Source organism: Suricata suricatta, chromosome 10, assembly GCF_006229205.1.
Source record: "Suricata suricatta isolate VVHF042 chromosome 10, meerkat_22Aug2017_6uvM2_HiC, whole genome shotgun sequence".
In the NCBI taxonomy this organism is placed as follows: domain Eukaryota; kingdom Metazoa; phylum Chordata; class Mammalia; order Carnivora; family Herpestidae; genus Suricata; species Suricata suricatta.
In genome coordinates, this window is record NC_043709.1 from 99,837,899 (window position 1) to 99,858,993 (window position 21,095).

Consider the following 21,095-nt stretch of genomic DNA (forward strand, 5'->3'; position numbering starts at 1 on the left):
ACTTTGAAGCTACCATAAACAACTTGGAATCCTGTTCTTTACATCCAGTTCCCTTAAAGAGACTTATTCCTCATGGTTACCGTCTGCTCTGATCGTATTCTTGTGATTATGACACTTTAATTCTTTAATACTGCTCAGAATACAGAGCTGTCCCCAGTCCCCCTCCCCTTCCAACTCTGATTTGCTTACATATCACATTAACACTAGAGGACACAGCTAAAATAAAGTATACTAACCTTGAATTATTTTCTCCTTGTTAAATCTTGTTTCTCCACTATAAGAGAGAGTGGGGGAAAAGAAAAACTTTTATTACCAAAGAGGTTATTTTTGAAATGAGAAAAAAAAAATCATCAATGAAAGGTAATAATATTCACAAAGGGAGCATATGAACCTTGTAGCATACTTTACAATCTAACCTGTAAACATAAAATTTGTTCTAAATTGATATTTACAAGTGTCTACTCTAATGCACTTAGTTGATTTAGGCTAAGAATTTCCTACTGCCCCAAATTAAAATGTATAAATCATCAATCAACCATAAGTAGACTGTAAGTAGAATATTCTATTAAAATATATATATAATTTTTATTAAAGAATCTTGTTAAAACAAGTATGTTGACTAAAATTCCTTTCACAAGCAGCAGGCGGAAACCACGAGAGCTGGTTTGTTGCTGGACTGAGGAAGTGCAAGGGAGCGTGAATGTGGTGAGAACGAAGCGCCCGGCTTCTCCTGGCTCCTAGATCGCCAGCTTGTCATCTGTGTCGTGCTGACAACTATTCTTGGGGACCACACTGAAAATCGGAGGTTTGGGCACTATGCTTTTAAGAATTAAAAAACCAAACCAAACCAATCTTGAAGCAACCATAAGAGTAAAGGACTGGAAACTTTGTCACAAAATAACCATCAACTGAGGCTGGAGGGGAAAAAGAATGTGGTGGTGGTGGGGTGGCTATCCGGGCAAGACCAGACAACAAGAAAAGCAATACCTGAAAAGCTATCAAAAATGGAGTTGAAAATTCTTTGAGGTCTTTTTACGTGCTAAGTACAGTGCCAGGCACCGGAAAACAGAGATGCGAAGGACCAGGGGCTGTCCAGAGGAAAAGGAGCTGGCTTGTTCTGTGTGGGCACTGGACACACAATTGGCAATGGTACGTAAAAATAATAAACAGATTTCTTCAGATCAAGTTGTTTCCTCATTTGGTATCAAATGTCTATCCCATATTTATATACTTCTATGTCAACGAGAGATAAAAATCCCTTAAAGTAAACTTCATTGCCCTACAGCAGCTTAGGATCAAAACTGCTTTGACTATTTAGGAACTCGGTTAAGCTTGAGTGCCTCTGTTGTTTGTCTGTAAAATGGGGATGATAATAGCCCCCATTTCACAAGACTCTAGGGGTAACTGAGTGAATATAGGTGATGTGTTTAAACACTGCTCAACTTCTAGTAAGCACTCAATAGTTCTGTTTATAGGTCATCTTTGGACAGAGCTATACAGAAATCAAAGATTCAACTTAAGGCATTTAAAATCTTGTAAAATTTATGAAATAAACAATGTAAACAAATAATATACCACAAAGTCAACACCCTGGTGACCCTACCCAAGTTAACAGATCACCACTGCCAGCCTCCCAGACCCGGTCTCTTTCCAATCACAATGTCCTCCCACCCCCAGTGGATCCACTACCAGGACATTTAGATGTTCATTTGCTTTGCCTTTCCTCATAGCATTCCCACCCAAGTACAGCATAGGATTAGCTTGCCTGTTGTTGAACTTTATAATGAGTTGCTTCTTGCTGTATTCAGTCCTGTGTTGCTTCCATTCCTCAACATTGTTTGGGAGATACATCAGTGTTGTGGAGAGTGGCAGACTCCTTACATTCTCATTACTGTGTAATACTCTTAAGAATTTCCCACAGTGTACTTATATGTTCTATTGTTGATATTTACATTGTTTCCAGTTCAGAGCTAAGCAGCTATGAATATGTTTGTACAGAGCACATCAGATTCCCTAGGGCAGCAGTTCACCAGGTGTGGCCTCTGAACCAGCATCACTGACGTTGCCTGCGGACTTCTGGAAATACAAATTCTCAGGCCCCACCTCAGAATCCTGAATAAAGTTCAGAGGTTGTGGCCCAGTTACTCTGTGTCCACCAGGTGATTCCGATCCATATTCATGTTTGAGAACCACTCAAAGACTGCCACACAACTCTTTCTTTAGTAGACCTGTACTGGAATACAGTCACATCCACTTGTTTATATATTGTTTATGGCTACTTTCACACTATAATAACGGCACTGAGCAGTCCAGACAGAGTGCATGGCTTGTAAAGCCTAAACTACCTCCTACCCCTTAATTAAAAGTTTGCTAAGCTATAGCCAGTGACCTAGGCCTAGCACCAGAACTGCTGAGCCACAGAGTATGCAAACATTTAGCTTTATTAGCTAATACCAAAGTGGTCACAGCAATTTACATTCCTCAGCAGTGTTCTGCGTCCTCTCCAACATTTAGTAATGTCAGAGTTTCCCATTTGTGCCAATTTGGCACCAGAATAGTTCATCTCAGTTTTACCTGAATTTGTATTTCCCTGATTCCTGGGAAGGCTCATCACCCCTGCTTTGTTTTAAATAAAGCATTCGTTTAAAAAAAAAACAAAACAAAAGCCTTCATGTGGGATTGACTTACACAGACCTAGAAAGGAACTCCATCAGACCTTAGAATCACAAACCCAGGGCCTCTGCCTTGTCCCTTGTTTACAGAAATACCTGTCTGCCAACTTCTGCTCAAACAGTGGTTCTCAAACTTGAGAGTGCATCTGAATCCCCTGGAGAGATTATTAAAACAGAGACTCTGGACCTGACCAATTATGTTCTCAGTCTTTAAAACCCAACCGAGTCGGCCAGCTCTGTGAGGAAGCATTCCCTCCCTGGCACCATTCCCTACCTACCTAGCCCATTTAAATACCCCCAGGCCATACTCCCATAGCACCCAGCCCCACTACTGTGAGTTACCATCTGTCTGCTAATTCACCTTTTTAGTTGTGCGTCTAAACGGACTCCAGATCCTTAAAAGCACAACCAGAGGTTGGGTCGCACTAACCAACGCACAGCCTGGAGAAAACCCAGGGAAGTAACAGAACCTCAGTGTGCGTACTCTGCTGATGGAAGGTCATCTGGAAATATCATCAAAATAATAAACGTTTGCCCTTTGATACAGCAACCATAATACTGGGAATACTTGCATCCAACCTTATTTACAACAATATCTGCCACAATATTTTTTTCTAATAGCAAAAGCTGGAAAATAACCTAAATATCCATTACCAGAGAACTGGTTTCATTAATAAAGGGTGGCGTATCTACATATTGGAATACTATGTAACTGTCCCCTAAAAAGAGAATGATTTATGTAAAGGTATGGAAAGAGCACCAAAATACATTAAGGAGCAAAAGCAAAGTGCAGGATAATCTAAAAAGAATGCTATCTTTTTAGAAAGGTGGGAAATAAACACTCGGCCCTGCGTGCGCATGTGCTCACTCACACACAAACACTGAAAAGATATATAAGAAACTAATAAATGTGGTCGACCACCTAAGGGGTGAGAGAATAGGTAAGACTCAGGAGAACTGTTCTGATTTCTAAATATGTGGATGTAACTTTTGAAAAAGTGTACGACAAATATATGAAGATTTTCAAAACTATTTGCCACTGATTTGCCATTATTATCATTGTTGTGGTTAACATTAATAAAATAGGTCTTTTACTCCAAAATTCATTCGGAATTATATGAAATTGATGTGAAAGAGGATATTAATCTCTACCATAGAGACAGATAAAGAGTATCCAGGATGATAATGCAAAGCTGCTATTTAAAAAAAATTTTATTTATTTGAGAGAAAGAGAGAACATGAGCAGAGAAGGGGCAGAGAGAGGGGAAAGAGAGCATGAGCAGGGGAGAAGCAGACAGAGGGGGAGAGAAAGAGAGAGAAGGAGAGAAAATCTGAAGCAGGCAGAGCAGGAATCTAGAAAGAAAATTTTTTCCAAAAACTTTCATAAGTATCTAATTTTACAACTTTTATCAGCTTTATCAAGAGGTTTGTATAAATCCTTAAGGCAACTGTTTAAAGTCTGTTTTGGGAGTGGGAAAGAAAAGTAGGTAGCTAAAATAGTTTTACTACTAATCTACTTCCCATAACCAAAGCTTGGCTTATGATAGCAGAGAAGGTGAAAGGAGCTGAAAGGTCAGAGGAATGTATTTTGAAAGAGTCACGAATAACACTACTCATTTTCAAAATCTGCAGTGTGATCCATTTCCAACACAGAACAGTCGACTCTGCAAGAATCCAAATGCTTATGCCAAGAAGCTAAGTCTTATGACCAGCCATTTTATAGGCCCTACAAATATGCATCATTTATTTTGTAGGTTATTACACCATTCTTCACTTTAAAAGTTAGTTTATGTTGTTAGTTCTGGTTTATATCTATGGCATTTCTTTAGAAGTCATTTAGAAAGCTTGATTTCCCAATCATATTCTTTTAAAGAATACAAATTCAATACCAAAGTACTATTTGCTACAAGACCAAGGCAAATCATGAGAAATTAGTACAGATTTGGGGCATGTTTTCAAAATAGATATGCTTTAGTATACACAGAAATGCAAAGCCTCAACTGATATTTAATCACGAATACAGCTTTATCCTAATTCCTCTCTACTAATTAATTCATTTGAAAATACAGAAGATTTCGAGGGCTACTAACATGGAAACTTTCACTAGACAGTCCGGGGCGGGGGGAATGTAACACACCCAACTCATGCTATGTTTTTGTTTATATATAAGTTAGTCCTAGTTGCAAATGCTCTCCCAATTGATCAATCCTATTCTCAGAAGATAAATATCACAGTAACGTAACAATTACATGTATCTTTATAAAAATTCACGGGTGACCTAAAACTTCTTGTGCTTGCTTTATTTATGACCAGAACAATTATTGGCATTCCACAAAAAGTAAATGCCAACAGAGGTAGCGTAAGAAAAGCAAATCAGTTTTGCTATCATTAACTCTACCAATTTATCATCTTTAAGTCATTAAAAGCAAATTAAATGAAGTTAGTAAAATTTTTTAAGTTTTAGGAGCTTGTTAAAAATAGAAGTGAAACAGGATGGTTTTGCAGGCAACTAACTGCAAACAGACACGAACAATATTTCAAGGGAACTAGTGCCTTCAATGGGTTGTGCAGGTGACAGATGTCCCAATCTACATATATCGGGGTTTTCAACAACGCTATGCTAGAAGATCAGAAGAAGTTAGAGTTTAATAATATTAAAAGACTTGAAGTTTGAAATCTTGGCTATTCTATCCCAAAATGATACTTGTGAGCACAAGTGTGATGAAGACGCACAGGGAGTAGCAGCACAAGATTCAAAAAGGGTTTGGTTGAACTTACAGAAACGGCACTTTAAAAGCTTTCTTGCATTATCTGAAGAGGCACCGTTCACTAAAATTATCCATCTCTTTAAAAACACGGGTCATGCTATCAGTTTCAAAGCATTTTTCTATCTTAGTTATACAGAATCAGATACTAGAAAAGTCAAGCGGCATTCCCAATAGTATGCTAAATGACCCAAACAGGTGGAGTCCAGTAAGAGTCATTATATTTAACTATGGTGATTATTAATCAAGTTGCAATCGTTTCTTTTTCTGAAAGCGTCATTAATTAATTCTTAGCTTGGAGAACTCGCAAGGGGAAAAAGGGATGATTCAGGCAGGAGAGCAGCTAACCGTAATACTGTCAATTATTTCAACACTGTAACTCCACTTTCCCACGAATAAAACAACAAAGCAAACTATTCTTAACACTCTTCACAATTATATTGGCAGATAAAAAGCAGCCACTAAAATGGCTGGTGATATTCAAGCCATCTACAAACACTAGGTTTTAACTCCATAAAATAGGAGGCAGAGTACGGTGATTGAGAGGGTGGGCTGGGCCACAGAGTCAAGCTCCTTTGGTTCAATCCCACCACCCCAACCAGCCACATGACTTCCATCAAGTTACTGGACCTCTGCATCTGTTTTCTCACCTGCAAACTGAGAAGCAGTCCTCACTTCACTGGACTGTTGTCAGAACTTAATTACAACAGTGCCTGGTACATAATACTGTATAAAGACTCATTTTTATATTGATTCCTCAAAGGATTTCTATAAGGAATCAGTTTTTTTAAATCAAGCCCTTTTTTAAGAAGCACAGAGGAAACAAGGGGCACCTGGGTGGCTCAGTTGGTTAATCATCTGACTTCGGCTCAGGTCACAATCTCTCCATCTGTGAGTTGAGTACCCCCCCCCAACCCCCAACCCTGTCACGGGCTCTGTGCGGACAGCTCAGAGCCTGGAGCCTGCTTTGGACTCTGTGTCTTCCTCTCTCTCTGCCCCTCCCCTGCTCACACTCTGTCTCTCCCTCTCAAAAATAAACATTAAAAAAAATTTTTTTAATTAAAAGAAAAAAAGACAGGAGACAAAATCCAAATTCATATATCTATTGTCCATACGAATCTAAACAGAGATCACCTTACTATCAAGGGATGGTTCAATCCTGATTTCCTGCAACTTGTGAACTTCAATTATATGTCAGACAGTGCTGGCACAGTCAACAAGGCATCCAGAAAGTGCTCAAACACTGCAAAAACCAGGGCTCTACTTCCTGCTCTGCTACCAATGAGCTACATATGACCTTAAGTAGGTCATTAAATGGCCATAAAGCATTCTATAAAATGGAGGGGTGGGTGAGAAAAGACAGAGAGGAACTCGATTTCTAGTTTAGTCATCAAAATCCTGTGAGTCCTACAGGGATAATTCTGATGATTCCCAAGATCATCCTCCCATAAAGGAAGAACAGGATTTAAAAAAAAAAAAGATACCAGTTAAAGTCAGCTCGACAAGGTTAAGTCCTATTAGTGTTCCTTGTGAACTCTGGAAGTCAAAAACGATATCTTATTTATCTGTCTAACCCAGTCCATAGGCACCTAGCACCTATTCAAAATGCGGGTCTGATAAAACTATACATAAAACTATACATCCTGAGGACTAACTACATTTTTACTACAGATGCTCTTACAGAATTGGAAGTTATTTAATTCTTGAGACACATTTCTTCCCCTCCCCTCGGGTGCGCTATACACTGCCTCACACCAGTGAGGCAGCTCGTATCACTACCCCCATTTTACGTGTCAACGAACTGAGGTGGTCAAGATTACATCTATTTACGGAAGCCCAGGTTACAAGGTTCCTCCTAACCAGAGCCGGGATTCTTTTTTTTTTAATTATTTATTTATTTTTATTTTTTTTTGATACTGAGAGAGACAGAGCATGAGAGGGGGAGGGGCAGAGAGAGAAGGAGACACAGAACCAGAACAGGCTCCAGGCTCTGAGCTAGCTGTCAGCACAGAGCCTGACGCGGGGCTCGAACCCACGAACGTGAGATCTGACTTGAGCCGAAGCCGCAGGCTTAACCGACTGAGCCCCCCAGGCGCCCCAGAGCCGGGATTCTAACATAGGTCTATCCTGCCTGAAAAATCTCTTAACCGCCCTGAACTGCACTTAACATTAACAGTCGGCAAGTAAGCTTTAAGAAGGAAAAAGGTAAGAGACATGAAAACATAACAGCCTTTGGCTCCACCCTGGAACGTTATGATGGAAATATTTGTTGGGGAGGGGACGCGGCCGGCAGAGACGAGGGCCTCGGCCGCTTCCTCCGCCAGCAGGGTGATCTCTGGTGAGAAGAACTAAATCTCAGGTCTATGCCTGCGGTGCCCTGGCGAGCGGCGAAGGGGGCGGGGAGTGGGGGGAAGACACGGAACAGACGGGAGAGAGAGCAGCGGAAGGCAGCCGGCACACAAATACGGGCCGGGGACGAGCTATCCCGCAAATTCTTTAGAATCCGTTGGGGGAGCAATCAGTGGCGCACAGAGAAGTCCGGAGCCAAGGCTGGCTTTCTTCGGCTTTAACTCCGCCAAGTGCCTGCGAACCTCGACCGTTTACTCCTCCAGACCTCAGTGTGCCCATCTGTAACGCGGGACTCCAGATAATTTAGCGCCCGCCTTCCTGGCTCAGGAACGCCGAGGGAAGAGGGGTCCAATCCTCCGAGGGGCAAGCAGGGAAGAGGAAGGGTGACAGGTAAACGGACTCCTCACCCACTCCTCAACAACTCCCTGACGAGAAAGCGACAAGGGCACCCTGCGACAGCAATACTCACTGCCGGACAACGGTCAGCGCGAAGCGTGTCATTTTCCTGGCTCCCGAAAGGAGAAGTGGTAGCCCCAGTCCGGCTCGCGCGACCAGCACCCTCCGGCGCGAGGCTTCGCCGCACTGCGGGACACCTCGCCCACACCACTTCCGCCAAGCTCAGCCGGCCGGCCGGCTCCGCCGCCATAGGCCGAGGCGGCCATCTACGTCATTCCCGGAAGGCCAGTCAGGGAGGCGAGAGGCCGACAGGGCGACGGAGACTGGTAAGCAACGAGGCCCCGCCCAGGACAGTGGCGCTTGCGCCCCAGCGCGCAGGCCTGTGATTGGCGCGCGGCAGGTGCGTGCGGGGTCCGCCCCGGAGTCCGCAGTGGCGGCAGTTCTTGCCCGGGCAAGTTTGGATCACGGAGACTCCGGAAAGAGGAGTGAGCCAGCGCACGGACGTGGAGTTGATTTCATTTGAAGCTGGAATGCAGCTAATAGTCTTACTTTCGGGGTGCCAGATACTTTGGGTCGTACTAATTTTTACTATTAACCCATAACATTGGGGCTGTAGGATCAGCAAGGCCTGCGGTGTTAGACCCACCGAGTTTCTCTCCCCGCCTGCGCCTCGACAGACGCACTCCTGCAGCAAACTTGAGTCAGATTTTTTTGAGCGCTATTCTAGAGTAGGCCTCATTCTTGGCCTGCTGAGCCCGGTGTTACCAAAGACTCCTGCGAAGCTAGTTTACCTCACCTTTAGAATCTAACCTAGCTCCTCTTCCTCCACCCTTGTTATTTAATGGAGCTCTTCCTTCCTCTCAACCTTGATGGCTAACCAACTTCCTCTTTAGTAAGTTTCCATTCCCTCCCTGCCCTGACCCCTGGCTATAAACCCTTATTGGTCCCTGTTGTACGTCGTGTTGAATTCAGGTTCTCTACCACATTGCAATGGTCTTGACCCCCAGTTAAAACGGTCTTATGTTTCCCTGGTCCTTTTTTTTTTTTTCCATTTAAAAAATTTTTAATGTGTTATTTATTTTTGAGAGAGAGATAAGAGTATGAGCTGGGGAGGAGCAGAGAGAGGGGGAGACAGAATCCATGAAGCAGGCTCCAGGCTCTGAGCTGTCAGCACAGAGTCTGACGTGGCAGTTGAACTCATCAACTGTGAGATCATGACCTGAGCTGAAGTTGGACACTAAACCAGTTGAGCCACCCAGGGGCCCCCTCCCCTGTCATTTTTAAAGAGCATCTGGTGAATAATGTTTCTTTTACAGCTTTCAGGTCTTGAGAGAGTTACTTAACCTCGCTCTCAATTACGTGATAAGTTAAATGGGATAACAGGTAAAGCTTACTCATGTTAGCTTTACAATGACCAAGCTTAATATTTACTTTTACATTGTTTTCCATGCATTGTTACCTCTCCTACATGATAATGCATTTCTCCCAATTATATATGAGAAGATGGGTTTAGAGAACTTAAGTGATACATGGGATTTATAGGCACACATTTCAAAAGTTTCCCATGTGTGATCACATTTGGCCCTCAGAACAACACTGAGGTAGACATGGGTATCTTCACTTCAGATACAAGGAATCTGGCCTAGAGAGAAACTAAGCAGTTATCCTAGGCTTACAGATGGTCAGTGGTGACACAAGACTGGTTCAGAGATTCTCAAACCTACCTGCGTATTGGAATCACCTAGCACTTTTGAATGCTGCACCCCAGAAAATTAAATCTGAATTTCTGCAGGAAGGATCCAGGCATCAGTATTTTTTTTTTTAATCTCTAGGTGTTTCCACTGTGCAGCCAGCTTTGAGAACTAGAACTTTAAGGCAGTGCTTCTCAAACTTGAATGGGCATACAAATCACCTGGGGACCTTCTTAAAATGAAGTTTCTGATTTGGAGGATTGGGGGTGGGGGACAATTTCAGCATCCCTAACAACCCCCCAGAGAAACAAGCATTTTTAGAATGGGAGAGGAGGGATAATTCAGCAAGTTCTAAAAGAGAGCCCAAATTACCATGGGGGTACACTGCCTACCCATAGTGGATAGTTCATATAAATGTTATGAATGCCTGAAAGGATGAAGCAGTCCAACAGATTCTCCTGGAAGTTTGAACTAGAGAAAGGAAATCACTTAGGTCGTTATATGTGAGGGCTAAAGAGAAAGAAAGCATGGAGAGAAACCGTAAGATCAAGCTATAAGGGAGCATGCAGACTTGAGAACAGATTTACAGAGCAGGGAGTAAGAACAGGCAAGGTAATGGAAGAAAATAGTGAACACACAGATAGAGGCAGACACAAGTGTGTAATGCAGAAACTGCCTGGTCCCTAGCCTGCAGCTTGCCATAATACCAGACACTTTGAAGGTTCTATTTTTACAATAAAACTTCTTTCCCCGTAAGGTAGTCTGAGCACATTTCTAAAGCTTGACTAAAAACAGCTTTCCACTTTACTTCACTTAACACTCGAAATAACTCTGCAAGGTATCATTATTTTTATTTTACAGATGAAGAAATTAAGGGATATAGAGGCTAACTAATTTCCCATCCATCAAGATCTCAAAACTGAGTTTGACCCCCAGTAAGTATGCTCCAGGTGGTATCAAAACTATAAATCTGAAGGTAACTACTAACTGTGTTTCTTTATCTCCCTGGCTCCTATCAAAATATTTAAAACACAGCAGGGACTGAATTAAAGTTTGTTAAATGAATGAGTGTGGTATATTTGTTATGATCAATTTGTCAAATGAATCATGCATCTAAAAAATTAGCTGATACAATGGGAGAGTATTAATTTAGGAGAAATTTAGAAAATTATAAAGCACCAATATTAACATAAAGAATTTTCCAAGAAATGTGCATAAAAAGAATGTTTCATAAACTTTAAGAATCAGAAAAAGAAAACAGTTGAGAGATGAGGGTCTGGGAAAGAATGGACATAATCTTGCATTATTCACTCAACAGATCTGGAATTGCTCCTTAGCTTCTAAATGAACAGGGAGTTTGTTTAAACTTTGTTTAGCTAAAAGTTTGAAATAACCACTGATATACTTTTATTGGAAACCTGTCAAATTGCAGATGCCCCCCCCCTCCTTTTTTAAGGAAGAATAGTGCTTTGTTATAGTATGGCATATGACAGAATTCTGAATTAGGATGGGCCAAGGTACGCTGAGGTAACAAATTAACCCTGAAGTTTGCCATGGCTTAACACATAACAATAGTTTCTCTGTCATGTAACATGTCTAACATGGATCAGGAAGGGGCTTTGTTCCACATAGTCACTCAGGGATTATGGCTGACAGACATCAGTTTCAACACATAGATTCATGATTCCTGGGGCAGAAGAGGAGAAAAACTGAAGGTCTTGAACCAGTTCTAGATGTTTCTTCCATGCATTGTTCAGAGCTATTGACATGGCCCTATTTAACTGCAAATATGATGGGAAATGTGAGGAACATACAAATGCTACAAGCAGACAATGCCATAAATACTGTGCGTGTTGGTGTATCGCAGAATTCTGCCCTTAGCGCTCTTTTTTTCTTCAACTATGCAGTCTCCTAGGTGATCCTATCCAGTGTATAGATGTTATTTATATTTTCAGCCTACAAGTTTCCCCAATCTCTGCCTACATTAGTCCAGTTACCCACCCAGCATCTTCACTTGGATCTCAAATGGGCCTCTTGGGCTAACTTTGTCCACACAGCATCTTTAATGTTTACCTCCTAAGACTGCTCACTCCTCAAGTTTTTCTCATCTCATGGCAATAATCAGTTGTCCATGCAATCCTTGATTCTTCACCTTAACCTAACACTCCCCCTCAAATTCACCACAAATTCCTGTAGACTCTGTAATGCAGGGAGTGCTGGACTTTTAGTCATGTTTTCAAATAACAATTTAATAACAGTCTTCACCGAAGATGTGCCAAGTGTGAAAAGGCTTGATCTACTCAGAATATGGGATCGGGGAGGAAAGAGAGCATGGGTTGGCATCAGTTTCCCCGGCACTTACATACTTTCAACAATTGCATTAAGGGTGAAATTAATTACACTGGTACCAAATGCTGGCCTGCTGGTTAATAGGAGTCAGTGAAATTTCTATTCTTTTCATTTATAAGTTTTTTTTCCTTATCCTGAGATTAAGACTAAAAGTTATAGACTTAGATCTACAGTACTTCCAAGATCTTTGAAGATACATGTCTTTGAAATTTGTGGAGACTCATTTTGTCAAGTAGTCCATGGGAGTTTTGTACAAATGTCTTATGTGTGCTCAGAAAGAATGTGGGTTCACTCATTATTGGATGCAGTTCTTTGTCTAATCGGGTTTATTTATTGTGTTGTTCAAATCTTCATAAGTCAATACATAAATCTAAAACTTAAAAAAAAAAAACTCTTCTGAGGGCTTTATCACCAAGTTACATGTTGAGTCGGTCACTCTTCCCTCGTCATCACAATTCAGGAACTTACTACACCCTGTCCTGAGCTTCACTGGGTCTTGTCTGGATGACTGTGAGGGCCTGTTAAAAAGCTCTGCTGCCGGTGCTCTTGTATACCATACACCATCTCCTTCTCAGCTGCCAAAGTGATGTCTTTATAATCACATCGTGCCAGCCCCTTGCTGGAAAGTTCTCTAAGGGAGTCTTACTGCCACTAGAATAAAGTCCCACCTCCTTACCCAACTCTCACAAGGCCAAGGTGACTTGGGCCCCCTCTAGATCTCTAGACTCATTTCTCGGTTCACTCCCCCTTCTCACGGAGCCCCAGCTATAATGCTTCTCTCGGTTCCTAGACCATGACATGCCCACTCCTGTCTCAAGGTCTTTGCATTTTTTGTTCCTTCTGCTTATAAAGCTCTTTCCCAAGACACTTGAGTGGTTCTTTCTTTCTCAGCTTTCCGATCCTTACTCAAGTCACCTCATCAAGAGGGCTTCCCTCCAGCAAAGTAGTCTGCCAGTCACCATCTCTTATGCTATTTTATCTGAAACTATGTCTCTTATTTACTCTTTATACAGGTTTGTCACCTGTCTCTGCTAAAATATAAATTCCTTGAGGCTAGGGACTATCGTGTTCTTTTTCATGTCTTCAGTGCTTAGAACAGTGCCAGACACAAATTAGGAACTCACTCAATATTTGCCATCATTGGAAGTCATATTCCTAAAAAACATCTAATAATATGGTAACATTCCCCTGATGGGTGAATAAATGGGAGAAAACAAAGGGCAAGCTAGAACTCTATTCACTGTGAGCCTGATTTTATAAGAAAAAATACAGGCATTTAAAAAAAAAGAAGAAACATGTTATTTGTGTCAAAGTTTTCTCTGGGCAATATTTGTAATGTTAAAAATGCTTGTGCTGTTTTATTACTAAAGGATTTTTTCCAAAAATATATGTGAGAGGTCTTTCACAAAAAAATTATTCAGAGGGTAGAGGGGAGAATGTATATATTGTTCTCTTTCCATAGCCACTCACATGCTAAGGCAAGCCAGCTTAGTATTATTACCATTTAATAGAGTAGAGCTCAATACTCAAAAAGAAATCTGAGTTGATGGGTATGTGCCTTCTTGGTATTTGTTCTGTTTACTTTCACAGACTTTGGCTCTGATTGTGTCACTTTATGATTTTATGATAAAGTCCTTCAAGACCAGAAAACTTTAAGACTAAAAATGGACAGACAAAACTGACATCAGATCTCAGTACAAGCTGAGAGGCTCCAAGACCAACTGAGAACTGTGGTTTTGCAATTACACACTAACAACACTACTTTGCTTTGTCCCACTATTACTTTCAAGTTGGAAATTACGCTGGTTTATGCAAATTTATTAAAAGAGAAAGTCTTGGACTTTTACTGGCAGGGATTTTCTTGCACCACCCACTGTCATAATTGATTACATGCTGTACCCTGATGGAAAAACAGAATTTCTAGGCCAGCACAAAATCACAAATACATGGTAAACCATCTGCTTTGTCCAGCGACTGAGAAATAATAATGTGACCGATGATCCGAGCGAGAAGGGGCTGCCAGTCCAACTGTGCCCAGTCCTCCATCAGCTTGATGCCTGAAGGTGGAGGGACATTTGTTTTGGCAGCCGCTCTGCCAGCATCTGACATCTGTCACCCATAGTTCTCCATTATTGCCCATTCCAAAAAAATCATATCTGTCAGTCAAATAGCTTTTCTACTGATGGACAGTCGAAGGATGCCTTCTCAGCCTGACGTGCTTCTGTGGAACTCCCCTTTATTTGAATACATGTATCCACTAATCCCTTTTCATGCCTTGCCTTTGAGCTTGTCACTTAGTGGGGAAAAGAACTCTCTCCAAGCCCAAGTTCATTGCTGTTTGGAAGAATGGCAGCAGCATGGAGTGGATACAATGAAGGTTATAAATGCTTACAGTTTCACTGCTATGGTAGCAAGAGTAGTTTCCTCCACCAGGATCCACAGAAAACAACATTCCCCCTCCACCGCTGTCCTTTGGGGAAATTAAAATTTGCATATATAACACCTTTAAAGACAATTCACACTGTATTGATGTGGTTGCATGTATCGGACTGGCCCATTCTTGTTCTTCCTGTGTAGTACACTTTACATAGACCGCCTCAATTAATCCTCTTAATCCAGTGAGGTCTCCTGTTTTACAAAAGAACAAGCAGTCTCAGAGCTCATACAGCAGCAGCCCTGGGATTCAAAGGCAGATCTTGCTTAAGTGAGACTCTTTCCACTACAGCACCCTGACTCTCCCCATCACAATACATGTGACAGTCTGTATGAAACCCTCAAATGTATGGTACAGTTAGTAATGCTCCAGGCAGATAGGAAGTGTCAGGGAGGTGGCGAGTGGGAAGGCCAAGGCTCTTGGTTTTGCCACAGCCTGGACAGAATGCTAAGAAAAAGAGAAGACTTAGGACCCTAAAATCTTGGTCTCCTGGCCCTAGTATCTGGAAAGATGTAGAGTATGAAGCAAGTAAGGCAGTAGAAAATGTCATATCAAAGCAAATTTTCCACAGTGTCTTCATTTTGGTTTTACAGAGATATGTGGAAAATGTATATTAAGATTGCTTTTTCTTTTCCCTTAATTTTTTTAATTTTTAGTAATCTCTATGTCCAACATGGGGTGCAAACTCATGACCCTGAGATCAAGAGTCACACGCTCTTCCAACTTAACAAGCCAGGTGCTCCTGAATGATTGCTTATAGAATATCTAAGGCATCAAGACCTTCCAGAAAGTATTAACCAAGATGCCCAGAGGCTCATTGAACTGAGCCATGAATGGAAAGCTGCAGAAGCCCCAAGTTCTCCCACTACTTCAACACCTCCCCTGCTGGGTGACCCTGACCTAAAAGCATCAAGGACCCTTGCAGGGCCCTCTCCCAGCTCCTGCATCCCAGGTAGGATGTGATTTTTTGAAACAGTGCTCAGTGTTTTTCCTCCAGTATTTGTCTACTGTATTTTTTGGTACTTTATCCTGTGTCCCCTTTTTCAAGGAAGGGAAAGTGACATTGAAGAGCCTAGGCAAAGAATCTGTCCCCTGGAGGATAATGAAAGTAATCTTGACATAAATAAAGACTTAAACAAGGATGTGAGAAGTCTCCCTACCCTGAACTAGAAAGATTCTCCATATTGGTGGGTCCCTGAGAAATAGGGACAAACTACTGATGTGATTTTTAAAATTATTTTTAATTCTTTAATTCTTATTTATTTTTATTTATTTTTAAGAGAGAGAGTAAGTGGGGCGGGGGCAGAAGTGGGCTCTGCAATGATAGCAGCAAGCCCAGTGCAGGGCTTGAACTCATGAACCGTGACCTGAGCCATAGTCACATGCTTAACTGACTGAGCCACCCAGGAGCCCCATGGTGATGTGATTTTGTAAATGACACAAGTTTTGGGGCTTGGGGGAAAGGATTTCATGCTCCTTTCCCAGGAGGAGCTCCCCTGGTTGGGGGAAGAGACCCCCAGAGAAGTGGTGGCTGTGCAGTGGCCTAGACAGAGCCCCCAATAATCTTTTGGTTCCAAGCCCCAGCGTTGTGTGAGAACAGCAGAGTATTTCTTTTATATCCAAGTAGCAAAAAGGTCACTAAGAAAGGCCCAGTTGCAGTGTTAGCAACGGTCTTTAAACATTACAGAATATGTGGCCTGTGTGGGTGATTGAGGTAAGCATCTGTCTTGGTTGGCTCCAGCTGCTGTCACAGAACACACTGACAGGGTGGCTTAAACAGCAGGCATTTCTCTCTCAGCATTCTGGAGGCTGGACGTCCCGGGCTGGGTGCTGCCAGTCAGGTTCTGGTGAGAGCCCTCTTCTGGGCTGCAGACCACCCTCTTCTCCTTGGATCCTCGCGAGGTGGAGAGTGAGCTAGAAAGCCCTCTGGCTTCTTCTTTCAAGGGCTCTAATCTCATCCGTGACCCAATCACCTCCCAAAGGCCCCACCTGATTAAGAGTCAGCATATGAATTTGGGGTGGGGGGGACCACAGACATTCAGTTCATAGCACATCCTAATCAAGAATGTACAATCTAGGGGTGGTCCACAGGTATCTTTTTTTTTTTTTTTTTTTTTTTTTGCTTAATGGTCATCTATTTATTTTTGAGAGAGAGCAGGGAGGGGCAGACAGAGAGGGAGATAGAGAATCCCAAGCAGGCTCCGTGCTCTCAGTGCAGAGCCTCATGTGTGGCTCAAACCCACAAACCATGAGATCACGACTTGAGCCAAAATCAAGAGTCAGACACTTAACCGACTGAGCCACCCAGGTGCCCCTGGTCTCCCCTAATCAGGAGACCCATAGTCCACAAGAACTTCAGTTATCTGAATCTTGATTGATAACAGACACTTTAATTAGTATCCTGAGTTTCAGAAATGAGGTTGTATTGCTGACAGACTGTCAGCTACAACAGTGCAGGTTAGTTATGGGCCTCACTGAAATCCAAATAAGTATATTGGCTTACTGAAGACATCTCAGAGACACTCCTCACCTCCCAATAAACAGAGTGAGGGGTCCCCGGTACCATGGAACCTCATATGTTAAACAGCCCGCTGCCCAGCCATAGGATCAGGAGGCTTTCTGGTTCCTTTTGCTGATTCTATAAAGATAATCCCACCTTTGGAACATTTACCTAGAGGAATGAAACCTTCATGCAAGGTAGTGGTAGAGACAGAGCCCTGTGCTGTTACAGCACTGGGGGACAGAAGGCGGGAAGCATTAGGGCCTTCTGTGTGTCTGCTAAATGTCTGTATGGATGTGCTGCAAAATTTAGTCCACGGTTTGCTTTCATTGTAAGTGGATAACAGGGTTGCAAGGGAGTGGCCAATGCTCACACACTTAATTATTTTTAATGGCTACAAATATCAACCAAGACTTTGAGAATGTACTTACATCTTTATGCAAAGTCATTGATCCCAAAGGGGCTCTGCAGGCTTGAACTGGAGGCCTCAGGATCACACTTCCACCTGGCCCCTCCACCCCACCCTGACAAACCCAAAAGAGAATGCAAATGTGGGGAGAGAGAAAGCACACTCAGAATGGCCTAAGAGGCAGAGTCTTCCGGTCAGAACTAGTTTTAGGGGGAAAATACTGCACTCCTGCTCCTGTGAGCTCCAGATTGTGGTTGGCAATCGCAGTGGCCACACCTTTATAAACCGCATGTACTGAGAGGAGCCTCAACAGAATCTCTGTGAAGAATAACCAGGAAGCAAGCCAAAATGCTGGGAAAGAAAATGCTACTTCCAGGGTACAAATCCACCAAAACCTTCTCCGTAGACTGTTAGGCCCTTCTCTTTCTTCTTGGACCTTGTCTTCATTGAAGTGACATTCCATCTGGCGATTTCAACAAGCGATATCATCCAAACAACCCACCTTGGCGGAAAGTCTCACTCTCCCAGTTCAATCCTCAGTAAGCAAAAAACAAATAAGTCAAGCAGCCCAGTGTGGCAGGAGATATGTGATATCTAAGTGAGCCATATCTGGGTTCTGATCTTACTCTGATTCCATGCTGTGAACTGTGTGACCCTCAAGTCACTTAGCTATAAAATGAAGTTTCAGATGCATAGCGTGTTGTTAGGGTTACATAGGATGCTGGCAAAAAGCTCTTTTAAAATCTCATGAAAAGCAATTAGCTGCCAGTTACCTAAAAGGTCTCTGTCATCTCAGTGCCTATGTTGTCTGTGTTGAGTAGCTAAGCAATTGGTACCTGTCAGAAATTAATTTTTCAAAAGACTGAATTAGGTGCCTGTCTCACGTGCTGCTTTAGCCTGGGGACTGCTACCATCCATCAAGGCCTGGCTGTGTGCCAGGCATGTGGAAGTGCTCCAGTGAGTTAATTCAGGAGGTACTGTTATTATTTCACCCCATTTCACAGAGGAGAAAACAGACTCACTGAGGGGATAAGTGATGTACCCAAGGCTACAAAGCTAATGGGTGGACCGATGGGGATTTCAGAGCAGGCAGCCTGAGAGCACTGTGTTCTTTGCCACCACGCTCAAGTAGCAGCCATTGTGTAACTTTCTGCCATTAGTGCAGGGACGTTGTTCCTGGAAAAGCAGATGCTGAAGAAACATCTGTTGAATGAAGTGTTTGGTGCAGGATGCCTGGCATCTGACCAGAGCCACGCATAGTCTATTGAAGGAGGGAGCAGTGTCCAGGAGCCCCACGTGTAAAAGGAGGGGATAAAAAGTCATCGTTTTAATGGATGGGGTCACTGAAACAGCCATGATATTTGTGCTTTTCCTTTTAAAAAAAATTAATTTATTCAAGTAAATTTATTTATGCCCACACCCAATGTGGGACTCAAACTCACAACCCCGAGATCAAGAGTTGCATGCTTCTCTGACTGAGCCCCTGTCCTTTTTCTACAGATCTAAAAATCTTACCGGTGCATCTTCTCACAGGGTCACTGAGGTACCACGAAAATGAAAAGAAACTACAAAAACAAACAGAAAAAGCTGATTTGGAACCCTGTCCACCTGGCCCACCTGCAGACCTCAGTGTCAACTGAGCACAGGGGTCTCAAAGGATTTTCAAAATCTGGCCCAGCCCCTGGTTATTTGATAACTAAAAACCCATAAAGAGAGAAAGGCAATTATGAAGGCTCATGAGGTGTACAGGTCTTTATTTGGGGCAGCAAAGTGGACAAACGATCCCAGGCCTGTTCCACCTGGGACTTAAGGGGTCCTACATCATAGCAAGAGAGGTAAGACAGACACGTTTTAGCTGTAGAGACACAAACACAGCAGGGAATAGGCAAGTAACATCAACGAGTGAATCAGGCTCAGTGGGTTCTGGGGGCAGAAAAGGGATCAGACCATTGTCAGCTGCAGCCCTTACTGTCCCTCAGGCCTGTGGTTGCCAGGAAGTGGATTTAGCAAGAGTAGTTGCTCAGTTGGTTAAGCGTCTGACTTTGGCTCAGGTGATGATCTTGCAGTCCATGGGTTTGAGCCCTGCATCGGGCTCTGTGCTGCCAGCTAGCTCAGAGCCTGGAGCCTGTCTTCAGATTCTGTGTCTCTCTCTCTGACCCTCCCCTGCTCGCGCTGTCTCTCTGTCTCTCAAAAATAAATAAAAAACATTTAAAAAAATCCCAACTTTTATATGAAAGCTCTCATCTTACATTGGCAAGTAAGTCCAGGGCAATTTTTTTTAATTAAAAAAATTTTTTTAATGTTTTATTTATTTTTTTGAGAGAGAGAGAGAGAATGTGAGCAGGTGATGGACAGGCAGAGAAAGAGGAGACACAGAATCCGAAGCAGGCTCCAGGCCCTGAGTTGTCAGCACAGAGCCTGATGCAGGGCCTGAACCCACAGACCCTATGATCATGACCTAAGCCGAAGTTGGATGCTTAGCTGACTGAGGCACCCAGACGCCCCAGTCCAGGGCAATTTAAATGAGGGTGAAAGTCAAGCTAAATATGTCTACAGGCTGCCAGTTTGCCAATCACTGAAAAGAGTCAGAAGTCCTGAATCTCACCAGCCCCTGCCAGATGGAGTCAGAACGTAGTAGGAGTAACTGAGAGAGAAGCAGGTGAGGGAACTGCTGGTCCCTCTGGTGGCCAGAGAGAGGGGTTCCTTCTGGGCAGTCATCCTACACCTGGCCACACAAGTGTCTTTGTTTCTAAGTTGTTCCCATCTGTGATATTAGTGCCACCTAGTGGATTTTCCAGGAAGCACTGTGTGTTTAGACCTGTATGTTGACTCCTCCAAAGGCCAGAGGGTAGTCATGGATGGGGTGACCAATTAAACCAGAGCCAAAGCAATTCACCACAAATGAAATGGAAGCCATGTTTTGGATAAGCATAAATGCAAGGCTCCAGTGGGAGACTAAGGTGGGGTCAGAGGGGCCAGCGGAATTCTGTCTTGCTGTTTTTTCAGGACACCCAGTTCTGCTGGACTGAGCTTGAGGTCAGAGCTAATAGACTCTGCCCCTCCTTTGTGTTGGGGGGGTCCCCCAGAGGCCAGAGTGCCAGCCTTAGTTCTTTAAGCCTAGGAGAAATCAGGTAGATAGGACTCCCAAATCAGTGTCCGTTGCCAAGTTCATCCTGTTTCAGGAGAATGTCTGTGTTTATGGTGTTTCAAATTCATTATATGTGTTCTTAAGCCTTTTGAATATTTTCCCTTTGTTTTTTAATGTGCATTACTCATTCACTTCCCATCCCTTTATTTTTTGGAAAAGGTCAAACTGTTGTTTCTAGTGTTTCCAGACTACACTGAATCTTACCAAAAGTGTTTTCCTAAAACTCATTTGTTTAAGGAAACCTGTCCCATCTCAGAGTGAAATAAGTCAGGCAGAGAAGGACAGATACCATGTTTGCACTCATAGGTCTAACAGGAGAAACCTAACAGAGGACCATAGGGAGGGGAAGGGGGAAAGAAAGTTGGGGAGAGAGAGGGACACA

The 21,095-nt window shown here is 42.8% G+C and overlaps 1 protein-coding gene and 1 long non-coding RNA gene across 9 annotated transcripts in view; one reads left to right on the forward strand and one right to left on the reverse strand.

Moving 5' to 3' along the window:
* Positions 1-8,429, reverse strand: part of TIGAR (TP53 induced glycolysis regulatory phosphatase) — a 43,818-nt gene extending 35,389 nt beyond the window's left edge. The window contains exons 1-2 of one of the 4 annotated variants that reach the window (XM_029954225.1): positions 8,256-8,426; positions 237-274 (exon numbers count right to left, since the gene is read on the reverse strand). In XM_029954225.1, the coding sequence (XP_029810085.1) occupies positions 237-274; positions 8,256-8,287 (70 nt within the window). In that variant the 5' untranslated portion in view covers positions 8,288-8,426. Of the gene's footprint in view, positions 1-236; positions 275-8,255 lie in introns of all 4 variants that reach the window. The other 3 variants (XM_029954226.1, XM_029954224.1, XM_029954223.1) reach the window with 3 other exon arrangements.
* LOC115304169 lies at positions 7,519-19,302 on the forward strand. Of its 5 annotated transcripts, none has more exons than XR_003914328.1 (5): positions 7,519-7,642; positions 9,499-9,565; positions 10,735-10,808; positions 15,313-15,608; positions 19,066-19,302. It is a non-coding gene; the product is annotated as an uncharacterized LOC115304169 (long non-coding RNA). The 5 variants fall into 5 exon arrangements; XR_003914329.1 differs by lacking the exon at positions 7,519-7,642 and adding an exon at positions 8,082-8,508; XR_003914330.1 differs by lacking the exon at positions 7,519-7,642 and adding an exon at positions 8,580-8,754 and having other exon boundaries at positions 9,506-9,565.
* The last annotated feature ends 1,793 nt before the right edge of the window (positions 19,303-21,095 follow it).